Source organism: Plectropomus leopardus, chromosome 5 (assembly GCF_026936395.1).
Source record: "Plectropomus leopardus strain MGB_pleo_1.0 chromosome 5, ASM2693639v1, whole genome shotgun sequence".
In the NCBI taxonomy this organism is placed as follows: Eukaryota; Metazoa; Chordata; class Actinopteri; order Perciformes; family Serranidae; genus Plectropomus; species Plectropomus leopardus.
The window spans coordinates 12,792,176-12,807,523 of NC_142180.1; the positions used below are offsets into that span (position 1 = coordinate 12,792,176).

The 15,348-nt window shown below is 39.0% G+C and overlaps 1 protein-coding gene across 1 annotated transcript; it reads left to right on the forward strand.

The window, feature by feature from the left end:
- Nucleotides 1-170: 170 nt before the first annotated feature.
- On the forward strand, nucleotides 171-13,630 carry atg4c (autophagy related 4C, cysteine peptidase). The gene is made up of 11 exons (XM_042484162.2): nucleotides 171-389; nucleotides 522-643; nucleotides 1,416-1,499; nucleotides 2,674-2,904; nucleotides 6,073-6,412; nucleotides 7,975-8,045; nucleotides 8,600-8,802; nucleotides 9,850-9,928; nucleotides 10,708-10,784; nucleotides 11,278-11,397; nucleotides 11,827-13,630. Exons 2-11 carry the CDS (start codon nucleotides 568-570, stop codon nucleotides 11,992-11,994), a joined length of 1,449 nt encoding a protein of 482 aa, XP_042340096.1. The 5' UTR covers nucleotides 171-389; nucleotides 522-567; the 3' UTR covers nucleotides 11,995-13,630.
- Nucleotides 13,631-15,348: the final 1,718 nt, after the last annotated feature.

A 15,348-nucleotide genomic window follows, 5' to 3' on the forward strand; every position in this document is an offset into this window, starting at 1 on the left:
CGCACTCTGGCTTTCGCATGCCATTATACACTAAAGTACGCGTGTTTTGTTACAGGGGGAATCCAAAACAAGCGGAGTATTAATTCTGACATTATGAATCATTCGCAAACGGTTTAAACACCGCCCGCTTGGACTACCTTGATCCCTACATCGAGCCTCCTCTTTGTCCCGGCGGAAACACCGCGATATCACGTGATTCGACTCTTTTACTTCCCCAAAGTGTAAACACTAGCGACCGCAGGGCTGTGTTAACTTAACTTACAAAGCGAGTCATGGGCGAAATACTGCGTTAAACTATTGCTATTACAACAACATACAACACTGTAAAGTTCGTACGAAGCTACACAGCTGTGGGAAGTGGAGAAAACCCGAACTGAAGAAGCTTCAAGGTAAAGACGTGCTCACTGCAAGCTGTTTTTCCACGTAATTTTGGACTTGGAGAAGTGATACTGATACAGTCAACTCTCTTTCTCTTCCCTTTGTGTGCGCGTGTGTGTGTGTGTGCGCGCGCCGTGCACCAGGGTTTGTGAGCTGTGTGGGAATGGGTTACATTCCTTGCTGGTCCAAATGGACAATAAAGGGAGCGACGAGGTGGAAACATTGAAGACAAAGTTCTTGTCTGTGTGGCACAATGTGAAGTACAGTAAGTAATTTGCTTGAGGCCAGTACACACAGAAACACTCAGCCCTGCCACCCAAGTTTAGTCCTCTGTGTCCACTTTGTTTTTAATGCTTTCATGCATCACTGCTATTTCGATCTGTCTATATAGCCCACAATCTTATTTTCTTAATTTTAATAAGGTTATCTTAATTGAAATGTAGGTAACAGAATCTGCTTTTTTGGCCAAGTATGTGTACACGTACAGGGATCTGGGTTTTTGGTTGTTCTCAATGTACATACAGTTCCAAGAACTATTTCTACAAAGATAGAAATAGACATAGAGCTAAAAACTGAGACAACAGCTGAGATACATATAAATAAAGCTAGAGCTATTGTGTATATAGTAGCAGACCTAGGTGAAGGTGAATGAATGTACATAAAAAGCAACAACATACAGTGTCTACATACAAGTAAAAGACAATATAGAAGAGACCAACAACATGTACTGTGGACACGAGACTTCACAAAGCACCAGAATCCAATGAGACAAGAACCTACTGCTGTTGAGTCAGCCCTTAAAATAGTTCTTTGTCATTCTGTCCACTCCGCTTTGTATGTATTCTGTCAGCTCACTAAGACTTAAGTTTCATTTCACCTAAAAACATGTTTTTTCACACCTTTTATGTGACAGGAAGTAAAGAAAAACAGAATACTGTAGTAGGCAGGAATCTGGGGGCTGACATTGAATTGAATGATGGGTGTGCTTTTAACTTTCAACTAAACTATGGCATACTTCTTTTTATTGTGTATCTTAGGTTGGGCTCTGAAATCAAAGACCTCATTCAGCAGAAACTCCCCAGTGCTTCTCCTCGGAAAATGTTACCATTTTAAGGCTGAAGGTATGGCGCACACGCATAAACACATACTGCACTGCACTTTTCTTCACTGCTGCTATGTATTATTCTTTAATATGCTGCTTGGTTTTTAATAGTGTTTCATTTAATATAGGCTTTTAGGTTATTTGTTACTATTTATTCATAAGGTCTTTTTTAGCTAATATTATTTATTCTGTACGCTGCTGCACCTGGGAAACAAATTTCATTCCTTCATGTTTTAACATGTTTTGAATGACAATAAACTGAACTCAACTGAACATACGACTACAATTAAAATACACACTGAAACATGCATTCAGGTGCAAAGGTTTGACAGACCAACATATCCAGGTATACTGTGACAGCCATATGGAGTCTGATGAGGACATAAACACACAAAGGACTAGGGGTTGACAATGGGGACATGTGTTAATTGGGCCAATATTTGGCATTTTGCTGATTATCTGTATCTGTATTTTATTTTAATGATCACTGATCAAATTAATTAAAACGTGCAAAGAAAGTGTCAACATGGGAGGAACTTTTACTTTGTAAAATCTTAGGGACCTTTTTTTTAAATGTTTTATTCACATTTTCATTTGCCATTATTTTAACAAAATGCATGGAAGTGCTGTATTTGATGTTGACAGTTCAGTTTCAATTAAACATTTTGACAAATATTTTCACTGTTATTGTAAATCCATCTCAATTCAGTACTAACAATCGGTGTCAGTATCAGCCCTGAAAAACCAATATCAGTTGACCCCTACGAAGGACACTACTCTGTTGCTTATATTTCATTTTAAGGACCACAAATAATGACAATAAAGCAGTGTAGCTATCACCAGTAATAACTTGTAGTCATGCAGACCATAAACTAAGAATTCATTTTCTCAGTCGTCAGGAGTAACTACCTTTCACAAATATTTAGATAGTAAAAGAGTGCAAAGATATTTTACTTGTGTCATTATGTTTTTAAGAGCTTCTTACAGCCCTTTCTCAGAAAATAAAATTGCCCGCTATGAATTTATCTGGCTTGAGATGAGCCACAAGCATATACACCAGACCCAAAAACAGAAATAGCAATAGGAATCTTAGAATGAATAATACATAATTAGCTTAAGAAAGCAGACGTTTCATCTTAACAGGACACAATATGAAAAACTGTAAATCATGGATTTACATGTTTGTGTCTCAGATGACGACAGTGTTACAGAAGCGTGCTACGAAGCTTCCGATGAGGACTTTGTCATGGGGAACGTGGAGGCTTTCCGCAAGGATTTTGCATCCCGGTTGTGGCTCACCTACAGGGAGGAGTTCCCTCCTCTGCCCGGCTCTACCCTGACCTCCGACTGCGGCTGGGGCTGCATGCTGAGAGCCGGGCAGATGATGCTGGCTCAGGCACTTATTCTGCACTTCCTGGGCAGAGGTGAGTGGAATGATGGAAACCACACCTGAGTTACAGTAAAAGAAACCCTTGTAGTGATCCAACAAAGTGTTGACGAAAAAATGCAGTCAGAAAAGTTTGACTCTTCTCAGTCTAAAATCACAGCTGAAGCATGTGGTCGTCTGACGAGATGGTTCCAAACCACAAAGACACATTTGAGAGTTGATGATGATGATGATGATCAATAAGATAGGAGAGAGTACAACAGAGGAGAGACTACAACAGATGTTTCAAACAAGTCTCAAGGCTTAACCTACAAGTCTCAAGCATGTCCCAAGTTACTGAAGTCAGAATCAAGCAAATCAAGTTTAGCCTCTGCTATAAGTCAAGCAAGTCACAAAAAAGTCATGAAATTCTCAATTATCTGGTCAAATGTTAGCTAAAAAGACACTTTCACATGACTTTCTTTGTGGGTTTTGTAGTGACAAATGAAGTTGGCTGTTGTGGTGGGTCGTGTTACTGATTTGAGCTGCAGGCCTCTTACTGCTGTTATCAGCAAAATTATGCTTGACTTTAATTTTTTTTTACTTTTGGTTAAGCCCCCTCCATGATAGCTGCCTCATGTGTGCACTTCTGCTGGTACACCATGTCCAAGCAGGTTGCCAGGTTTGCACACGTGGCACTATAAACCAACCAACCATGTTTCATGTTTCTGACTTGAGTGAAGTTACTCAAACCCCTCACCTCTGGAATACAAAATCTATTTCTTCTTCACAAAATTCTGATCATTTTTTCAAATGTATATTAATATCTCTAATTTTCTCATGAAGCGCCAGATTGTTTAAATATTTATTTTAGAAGAGGAATGACTTTGGTTAAACTGCTCATGACTTGACAGCATATTTAACAACTGCCGAGGGGGTCACACACACAAACATTGCCTTGTTTGGAACCCCTGCTTTAAAGGTTAGAGAGCGGGGGCTTGTGCCTGGAAAGTCTCTGATCTGAGTCCTCAGACTAGTGTGGAAATTTTGGTTGTGAAAAGTGAAAATATACTTTCTTATTTAACAGCAACTGTTAAAGTGTGTGTGACAAAGAGGGGTGCTGCCACTATGGTAGATATCCAGAGACTGCTTTGACTCGACCTGCAGCTCCCAGGTGTTCATCTTTGAAACTGTACATAAATATGGAGATAGGCATTGATGTTATCAACAAAATTCTTAATTTAATGATAGGGATTTAAATGGGACAATTTATCCAGCTTGTAAGTGACAGTAGGCAAAGATGTGAGCAACATAAACATGTGATATGTCCTAGATATAAAGAACGTGTACCCGTAAATTAACCTACAGGTCAGTGTTGGTAATTTTGGAACACAATGGTGTTATATTATGTGTAAGTTTCTTTATTTCATTTCAGTTCAGTATCTTTTTTTCTAAGCAGGAGGCCAGACATGTAGACAGTTTTGAGAGTTTCCTAATACTCAACCTCAAAAGTGAAAGTTTAATTGAATTGATGCAAGGCATTTAAAATGAGTGAATTCCTCATATCTTTGTCAGATCTATTGTCTCTGAAGTGTCCTAGACTTTACTGGTCCACATAATGAGATGACTGCCAGTTTAATGCAGCCATTTAGAAAACAATATTTAAAACTTGTTCTTCTGTCAAATCTAAAATATGTCACTAATGAAATATTTCTCTATAAAATAACTAATGGCCACTTAAGGATATTTATTGATCAATTTCACTTTGATTCACTTTGGATCAAGGTCATTTGGTTAATGCCTTAGACTCTACTCTTGCCCATTTTATAGCAGCGGCCACTCCCTTTCTCTACGCCCTCAGCTCCCACCCTGTTTGTAAGGCTAAGGCACCGTTAAAGTGAAATACTGGGACACTCAAACTTGTAATTGGACGGAGTGACACCTATTCTGTCACTGAAGCACATGTGCTTCTGTCTGTTTAAGGCAAAAAATCTTAAATTTCACAAGTTGTGAAAGAGTTTTGTTCTCAGTGGTGATGCTCTAAATAGAGCGTTGATGTGTCAAATGATGAGGTTCAGAAAGCCTTATAGATATCTGGTCAAATAGATGCCTTTAATTGATTTCAAGGTTTTGAAAACCTTGAAAAACATCTGTTTGGGTTTTGTCATGTGCCAGTTGTTCTGATCCTGTCCTTTTAATTTCCTTCAGTATTTTTTTTAATCTCATCTCTTGAAGAATTTAAGTTTTGGTGTTTTTTTTTTAAATTGGCAGTCACTTTTACAAATTTGATCAGTTGTTAAATGGAGATTCGTATTACAGTGTGTATTCAACTCAAACTTATAAAAGACTCTGTGGTCTTGGTGATTTCTGGCTCTACACCTCCATCACCTAACATAAATATTCCAAAATTTTGAAGGTAAACCTTTTAAATTATCACACTGAAATTTGTATTCACAGAAATAAAGGACATTGATATTCCCATGTACCATTAGGGGCTGCTTGTGATTTTTCAAGAGGGGAGTGGACGGTGCAAAATGTGGGAGGCATGTCAGTTTAATTTTCTAAGTACTGGGGAGCAACCTATGTTTCCAACTGTAGCTTAGGGGACATACAACTTTAAATAATGCTATTTTAAATTTTTTTTAAATACCATCCGATCCTTAAAACCTGCTGCGGGGTTTAAAAGGCATGTTTATTTTTAAAATTGACACATTTGCACCTTTTTTTTCTTCTTAAATTTGGAAACTGTAAAAACAGAAATTATTGTTGGATTTTCAAAATTCCAAGTCCTTCAACACACTGTGTGTGACCAATGCTTCTGTCAAAAAACAAAAACCAAGTCCAAGCTTAAAATAGCGTTTTTCATCTCAATCACTTATTTTACGTCTCATTTAAAATCTTAAAATAATCCATTTGTCCTAGCCAGATCCCGTAAAAGACAATTCTGCACTCCTGCAACAAAGACAATAGTGGAAAAAAAGCTTATTTTTCAACTACAGGATTATGTTTGCAACTTTTAACTTTTAAACATCAAAGGGTAAGTTTTTTAAAATCGTGTGTGCATGCGTGCATGCCACAGCCACCACCCTCCTCTGATAAATAAAGAACAGTCCCTTAGTGGTTCAAAAGGTTCTTAGGCCTTATAATGACTTTTAGTGTTACTTTTTCTATGATCTAAAGTTTATTGTAGCTCTATGTGTTTAATATATGATTCATTCTGCCACAGACTGGACCTGGTCGCAGGCGCTGGCGCTCCAGCCTTTAGACACAGAGACGTGGACTACCACTGCAGCAAAGCGTCTTGTGGCCTCTCTGGAGGCCTCTCTGCAAGGTTCCCCCAGACCCTCTGATCATGGGACACCACCCATGCAACCGGCCCAGTCCCAGGGATCTGCAGAGGAGGCAGATGCACATTTAAAAGAGATGTACCACCGAACTCTGGTGTCTTGGTTTGGGGACAGCCCCTCGTCTCAGTTGGGCCTCCACAGGCTGGTCCGCATGGGCCTGACGATGGGGAAACAGGCAGGGGACTGGTATGGGCCTGCTGTGGTAGCACACATTCTCAGGTATGTCTAAAAAGTTAGATTTAAGAGTATATATTATTTTAAACATTGTGTGTCACAGGTCACGTCCCACCCCACTTCCAGCTTGAACCGAATTATGACTTACTTCTGTATAGGGCACATTAATAACAAGTATTTGTGTTAACTGATTAATACACAGAATAGGTTTTTTAGGCATTCATATTGATTTGAGCTTAGTTCTATATATGAAATCTCATTAAAAATACTGATATTAAAAAAAGTAACATTAATTTAGCCAGAATTTTAGTCTATAAAGAGGAAAAATGTAGCAAAATATTGGATTAAATAAATAAAAACAAAATGTTTACATATTTTTGACCTTTATTTTGATTATAAAGGTCCAATGTGTAGGATTTAATGGCATTTAGTGGTGAGGTTTCAGATCTAAAACTTCTCCTGTTAGCTAAACGTGATGGAGAACTACGTTTGCTAATGCGTAAACCCAAATGGCCCTTTCTAGACCCAGTGTTTGGTTTGTCTGTTCTGGGCTACTATACATAGAAACAATATGGCAGACTCTGTAGAAGAAGACCTGCTCTATATCATGGATGTATTATAAACAACTAATTCTAATATAATGAAAACACAATGATTCTTATTTTAGGTGATGATAATCTAATGAAAACTTATTATGGATATTATATACAATTTCTGCCAATAGATGGCCCTAAATCCTATACACTAAGCCTATAAGTGTAAAAAAACATTTATACTTTCTGATAATACTTAGAACCAGCAGGGTTTTTGTAATTCCCTGTTGAACTAGAAGTGTAATCATCACACTTATTTTATGTATGTAAATTAAGCTTTAATCCGTGCGTATATACATGGCACTGAATGTGTTTGTGCAATATATTGGAACGCTCAAGTGTATAAATAAGCTTGCAGATAAATGGAAAAAAAAGCACATGGACTAGCATATGCTGTATAGCAGACCAAATTTCCAGCATCTCACTTGTTCAAATAAACTGTGGTAAAAATATCTTTGAACAAACACACTGATCTGACACTAGTTAACCCATTATAAACTCAGTAATACTACCAGGGTTCCCACTGTCACAAAAAAAAAACATTTTTTCAGGCCTGGAAAAGTCATGGAATTAGTAAAAGTCAGTGGAAGTTATGAAATTTAAGAGACATGATGAAATTTTGGCATGTGTAATTAAATTGTAACATGAATGTTGCCTAGATAACTGTGTAACGTAACATTTTCTTAAATTTGTTTTCTGTTGTTTACCTGCGTTATATCTCTCTCTTTATGGATGCAAACCATGAAATTATGTTTGAACCTGAAATGTCAGAAAACACAGGGCAAGTGGGACAAGGAAAAAAAAGTGTTGCAATGGGTCCTTGACAAGTCATGGAAAAGTTTTGAAATTTCGCACATGAATATGTGTGGGAACCACATATCATAGTTTTAAAGTTTAAGGTTATATGCATTCTGTAGCCCTGATGTTTGCTTAGCAGAAACACTGCATGTAAACATTTAAAACCCCTCACTCTCTCTGTCTCCTGTCTCTCCCTCTGCTCTGTCTCTCTCTTAGGAAAGCTGTCGAGGAGGCGATGGACCCTGGCTTGGCGGGTATAACTGCTTATGTCTCCCAGGACTGCACAGGTATGAAAGATGAGCCTGCTGTTGATAAAAACAGGATACTGGGCACAACGCCCAAACTGACCCTTCTTCTTCCACCATCGCTCTTTGCTGCTGGGAGACTATGGAGCCGCTTAGAGGGGTGACAGGAGACTCACTGTGTCTATTCCCCAACAAATACATCCACTCCAAATCTATAACGGCCCACTCCAACCTCTTGTTAACCCCAATAACTCGGGTTTTGATTCATGTTTGTCTTCTGGATAGCCAGAGTGGAAGATAGGTGGTGTGAGAGCAAGTGTCTCGGTGTCTTATGAGCTTGAGTTAGTGAGACACAGAGAGAATATGGGAAGGAATTGTGCGCTTCTGACATCAAGACTGTCTTTACATAATGGAATTAATCAGATGTCAATCAAATAAAATTAATTGTCAACATTTATTTTTAAATCAATCATTACTATTATTATTATTGATGAACCTATTATTATTATTGTTGAACAGACTGGCTGATTGAATGGCTGATAAATCGACAGACATGGAAACCGACAAATGACCTTTGTGTTATTGATCCTCCATAGTGTACAGTGCTGATGTCATAGATAGCCACAGGGCACCGAGAGGAGGGCAGACCCCTGCTGAGAGATCAGACGCCCCGCCTTCTCCACAGAGCGGCCAACCAGTGTCCGCCTCCACCCTGTCAGACAGCCGAGCCGTCATCATTCTCATCCCCGTGAGGCTGGGAGGGGAAAAGACAAACCCTGACTACTTTAACTTTGCAAAGGTGAGAGACACATGTAGATATGTTAGGGAGAGTCTGCAGAACTCTCTTTGGGTCAGATAGATCTTTTGGTGTTTGATGCCTAGGGCTGGGTAAATATGAATAGGGGGCAACCGATATTGGTTTTTCAGGGTCAATACCAATACCTATTATTAGTAGTCAATGAGACCGATGACCGATATTTTATTTTATACAACAAACTCCAACACAAAACTTTAAAAGCCATTAGCAAATGTTGAATCAAAGAGACTTTCAACATCACATACAGCAAGTTCCCCAGCAACTTTTTTCTAAAGTCCAGCGAAAATTTAAATTAATAATGAATAAAAATAGCTCCCTGAGGTTTTGCAAAGTAAAAGTTCTTCCCCTTGTGACACTTTCTTCACACCTATTAATTGATGAATTTCATGAGTGATCATTTAAATAAAATGTTAATACAGATAATCGGCAAAATGCCAAATATTGGCCCCGATAATTGGCCAAAACGATAATCTGTAAACCCCTAATTACGATACCAGTACCCTTAAAGTGAGACAGATTCCAATAGAGTATTTATTTTGATACCATTTTTTTATACTTCATTCCATAACAGTCATGTGAATAGAAGCACTATGTTGCTCAAAAAGCCACCTGATGCCACAGACGTGTAGTACGGCCATACTTTGAAATATTTTGCTGTTCCCCTTCACCAAACCGCATACTGTAAGGGTTGTAGCAGTCTTTTTTTTTTCGAAATCTGAGTACAAAAAGGATCAAATGCAGGTATTGTTTGAATGAAGAAGTTTTGCTACTACATTGAACTAGATCATTGCGGTCGATACCTTAAAGGTATTGAGTACTAATACCCAGCCATATCAATCACAAGGTTTTACACATTCACTCAAAGGGGTAAATTAAGGGTAATTATTATAGTGTACATTGCAAGTAGTCACTGTAGGGATTGCTGAGTTTCACTTATGTCATAAAAATATATTATTTGGAAACAGAATGAAAGTATTTAGGCTCCCAGTCAGATGTATTGTGTATTTCTCTGTCCCTCTCTGCATTTAGAGCATCCTGAGTCTGGACTACTGCATCGGCATCATCGGAGGGAAGCCCAAACAGGCCTGCTACTTTGTAGGATTTCAAGGTTAGTGTTAGCGTAATGCAAAACAGAGAAAGACACACAGAGAGAGGCTGGTGTGAATAACAGATTATTTTGCATAATATACCCTTCTTATGTGAAGAGACAAAGTAAGTTAATGTATTCCTGTTTGCGTGAGGAAAACGGAGAGGAGTGGAGATGGAAGCAAGTGAAGCAGGGCTTACTTTATTCTCTCTGACCCATCAAAGCCTCGCCCATTTATCACAAGTAAACCTCCCAAGTTGTGAGCAGTAATTGATTTCCATAGGAGGCATGCATTAAATTTCATCCGGGCCCCAAAGTGAGCCACTCTTCATCACCTTCAGGAGCCAGGAGGAACCTTCAGTTGTACATCTTGGCAGTCAATATTTACGCATTTACATTTTACCAATTTGAAATACAGTGGTGGATGATGTCTAAATGACAAGCAATACATTCTCCCTGCCAAGGCGCGGCTCAGCACAGCATTTATCATATGCAAATGGTCGAATATAATTGCGTGTTTGTAAAAGTAATTCCCCCACACAAAAATTAAATGACAACCTCTTTTTTTGTGTGGGTGTAAAGAATGCGCTTGTACAAACGCATCTGATTATGCAGAATTTAATCCACCCTGGTGGATATTAAAAAGCAACAACCTTCTGGGAGGCATATTTGACGCACACAAGCCTAACAGTAGGCCAAGCGGGTGACTTTGAGCTACTCTGCATAGAAATTGGAGAGAAGCGCGTTTTTGTAATAATCCGATGTTTTTGAATAACTTGTCTTTTGTTTTGTCCTTGCAGATGACAGCTTGATTTACATGGACCCTCATTACTGTCAGTCTTTTGTGGATGTCAGCACCAGCGATTTCCCTCTCCAGGTAATGTGAAATTACACAGACGAGCAGACTGGGGCCCCAGTAATGTGAATTTAATAGTTTCTGTTAGTACTTAAGGGTATGAATCTTAAAGCAGCCCTCAGCCCAATTACCGAGTCCCTATCTGCTGATTTATTTGCTGCTCAGAAGTGTGAAGCTGCCACTTAAGAGAAATACGGCAAATACCGGATCAGGTACCACGAGCCTGAATATTTCAGCACCCATACATAAAAATCAGCACATAGCACTGTGTAGCAACTTTGTTTTATGCTTTTGCATGCAGTGGTATACAATGTGACAACACACCAGAGTTGTAAATTTATGGATGCCGTGACAGCAGATAAATAGGATTTCATTCATCAAATGATGCAGAATACATCTTATTCGCTGTTGACGCTGCCACGGAGTGTATGTATGCCCCGCAGTTGTTACACATCATCTGGCCCTTCAGCTTGATGAATATTTTCGGATGTATTTTGTCTCTTTTTTCATCTAGTCGTATCATTGCCCCTCACCAAAGAAGATGCCTTTCAGCAAGATGGACCCAAGCTGCACCATAGGTTTCTACTCGAGAAGTGCACAAGACTATGAGAGAATCAACCAAGAGCTGTCTAAGGTAGGGAACAGTACTGCCTTAACAAGGTCTCTGCCAACATTTTACAATTATTATTATTATTATTATTATTATCATCACAATGCTGTATTAATTCCATTTTGTGCCCTGCAAAAGTGTGGTCTGTGTGACACAAAATGACCAGTAGGTGGCACCATTTAGCCATGAATCTGTTCCTACTTTGCTTCACCAGCCAGTCAACATGTTGGGTAGATGTTGCAAACCAGTCTTCCCTCCCTAAACGAATCATACCCTTGCTTATAAGAAATCATATTAAAATTAATAAACTGTTATTTCTAAGAGAGCTCAATTAAGGTGTGATAAGACACCCTCTCGTTAGGTTAAAGTGATGACATTCAAACTATTACGAAGTGCACAGTATGGTGTAACACTATCACTCCTGAGAAACACACCGGCGTGTTGTCGTTCCAGGTGCTGCAGCCATCAGCGAGGGAGAAATACCCCGCGTTCACTTTCGTGCAAGGTCATGGCAGAGATTACAACCTGCCTGCAGGCCTGACCCCGGAGAAGAGAGAATGGCCCTTCATCCGTGACCCGCGGAGGACTGTCACCACTGCCGGGGACTTTGTGCTGCTTTGACGGCGCCATTTAAAAGACTACTGACAGCCATGGAAACTTCTTCTGTTAATGAATCAAACAATTTGATATCCAAAGCCTCGCTTATGAGCCTGAAGGTGATGGAATGTTGTTTTTTTTAAATGACAGTAATGTAGTCTATGCGTCCTGGCAAACTTTGTTGCTGAGCAATATTTGCCAATATTCATTCAATAACTGGTTGGACTTGTATTTGTTGCCTGGCAATGTGGACTTACTTAACATTTTGTCAGGACATTTCTTTGGTGCTCTGCTTAATTTAATGACCTAAATTGTTTTATATTGTCATCTAAAGAAGAGGAGCATTAAGGGTAACCCTGTTCATTTAGCACCATTATTTGTGATTTCATGGACTTGGGACAAGCTGTCGATAGAGACTACATCAATATGTCATATTTTTGAAGATTTGGTGTAGTTGTTTTTTGCACCTCAGATTATGTTGAAGGAGTCTCAAAGGAATTTGCTTACAGTGATCGCAAGGTCCAGTTCAACACTCACGTCAATGTGCTTTCAAGGCCAACAGTGTCATAGAGTGTCATAGTAACCATGACTAGCATCAGTGTACGGAGCCTTTAAAATCTTTTCACCTACAGCATTTAGACAGTTTGTCAGTGTTAGATTTATGCTTAGAATAGTATTACAAAGCCTTAATTGATATGGGCCAAGGGCTCTCTGTAGATTGAGCCAAATAACTTTTCCAAATTTTTCTGCCAAAAACATGTCATCAAACAAGATGAATTCTTCACCCGTCTGAAACAACTTGACAACAGAAGCATGCAGGACACTTTCTTCACAATTCTGCCAACATTTCTTTGCATTCACGTAAGGCAAATTTCTCTCTTGGAGCAATGATAGATATAATGGTGTTGTATGATTATACGATTGTTTGCTTGCCTTGTGTGCTTTTGAGTGGTATTAATTCTGACTGAGTTATGCATCACAGTGCAATGTGACCAGCGGGGATAGGAGAGTTTGCCAAAGGGATAACACCAGACGCTATATCTCACGAAGCACTATGTGTTATGAATAACCCTTTAGGATAGAATTGTTAAGATGTAGAAGTATTCACTGTATTTGTCTATCGCAAACTGAAGCCAAGATATAAAAAACACTCCTATGTCAGATTCAGAGAATTACTACATTTAGTATAGTTGAATATATTTGTTGTAAACCACATAAAAAAATCTGAGACTACATCAGCCCTTAAAATTAACATTATTATTTGTATATATTGTGTGCAATTAACAATTTTGGCCAATTATCTCACAACATTTTCAAACATTTCATGTTATGCTCCCTTGTATTTTTTCTTTCTAGTCTCCAGCAGTGAGTGATCTTTTGCTGTTTTTACAAAACACCTTTACATGTGCTACACCTTAACAAACTGGACTTGAAAAGTACGCTAGAACACGCGAGGTTACAAAACTTGATCATGCACTTTAAATTAACACTTCATAAACACTCTAGTATTCAAACTGTTGATTTTTTTTCATGTGCTTTCTACATTACAACACCTGCATGTCTGCATAAATTAACAAAACGTGATAAAATGTAAAATGACTTTTTAACAATGACAAGGGGAAAAAAGGTGGAATAAAGTAAAAATATTAGAATTTCTCAATCAGTTTGTGGTTTTTGGGTTCACTTGGAAGAATTTGACTCCAGTAGTCTTAAAAAAAATTGTTTGCTTCATTTTCAGTGCTAGATACAAACCTCAGTGATGTGTTGAAATGTATTCAATCCCTTTTTCTCGCGGTCAAATGTAGTAGATTAAAACTAATCGTACGTGCTAACCATCTCTACAGCCCATTAACCAGGGACCGGAAAAAATGTGACCCAGTGACACTGGCGGCGATTGTGTTCCTCTGCGGAGGAAAAGAAAATATCCGTGTGTGCAAAGCTCTGTTACCATGGATAATCTGTGTGTTGCCCCCTTAGTTTGAGCTATGCCGGACTGTTTTCCCGTTCAATACAAATTCTTGTATTATGATGAGCCTCGCTTTTTAAAGGAGGGAACTGTCCCTTCTGTGAGGGAGCCAGGGCAAGGGTGAGGATGGATGGACAGACAGGAAGAAGAATCCCTCGTCTGTTCTCCACCATGGAAAAGCCATGGCAAAACACATAAAGGCATCATTTAGATCCCTACGTCTGATCGTGTCGTCTTCTTTTTTTTTTTTTTTTTTTAATGGATGTCCATACGGCTGTGTGGACAGAGCGGGAACATCAAGAATTCAGGAGCAAAGGACCAGCGGCATTCTCCAAATTTGGAAGATGGAAGGGTTGAATGGGCAGGAGGGAGGCGTGGGGGGGATGCACTTGGGGATTTTTGCGAGAAACATGAAAGAGCATTTGTGCTGGGGGGCAAACAGCGCTCTGAGGGTTGACTGTGTTCTCCATGTATTTACAGGGGATGTATGAATATTTGATTAATGAGTCACAGGCTCAAGGGAAATGCAATAAGCGAGCGGTGGCTTTTCAAAGCAAGCCGATCACACACGCACATACACACAGACACATACACCCCGCTCCTTCCCGTTTAACACAGCTGCCTAAAGTGTCATTGACATTGCAGATTCCTGAAAATCTAATCTGCAGCCGCGCAAATTCCTCACAAAGAGGGGGTCCATGAGAGTCATTCCTCTGTTCCACAGATGGATTCATGTGTGAGGGGGGGCATGTAAAGACCCTGAGACGCCCAATAAAGATTTTATTTTGGTGTCATCCACAGCGGGAAATGGCTTGTGGCATGCAGCCCTTCGAGGGATCAACAGGGAAAGAAGATCAAGTAAGACCTTGTGATATCTTAAGATCATACCTGTGTCAGGGATAAAACCCTGATTAGGTTTAGTTGCAAAGGCTTCACTGAGACAAGGAGATCTTTGGGACTTAATCCATAAACTAAAGCTGTGATCTAAGAGCAGATGGGTGAATCTTGGTATCAAGATAAGCTATTAAAGGTTGCAAGATGTCAAAATATTACAGAAAATGTGAGGGGAACTGGGTACAGAAGAATATATATTCTATTACCCTCAGTCATTCATCTGTTAACAACTTCAAAGTCTTGATAAATCTCTGAAAACACGTCTTCAAAGTTAAACTTTTGGTTATAACTGGATAAACAAGAACAATGCTGCTCTTTCAATATAAATGCATGCAATACAAAATCGCATAAAACTTTCAAAGGCAATGTATAACAAAATGATCTGCCTATTCTAGATGAACTCTAGAATCTAGAAGTAAACTATGAAAACCATTATAAATGATTTATTTCTCACATTATTTGATATTTTGGTCAGCTCTGCAATGATGAATGCTGGATAACATGGATGTTGATGTTGT

Bases quoted from the DNA above. Each gene is read 5' to 3' on its own strand.
- atg4c (XM_042484162.2), top strand. From the start codon at position 568: ATGGACAATAAAGGGAGCGACGAGGTGGAAACATTGAAGACAAAGTTC. The intron at 644-1,415 runs GTAAGTAATTTG...TGTGTATCTTAG, and splicing joins GTGGCACAATGTGAAGTACA to GTTGGGCTCTGAAATCAAAG. The intron at 11,398-11,826 runs GTAGGGAACAGT...TTGTCGTTCCAG, and splicing joins TCAACCAAGAGCTGTCTAAG to GTGCTGCAGCCATCAGCGAG.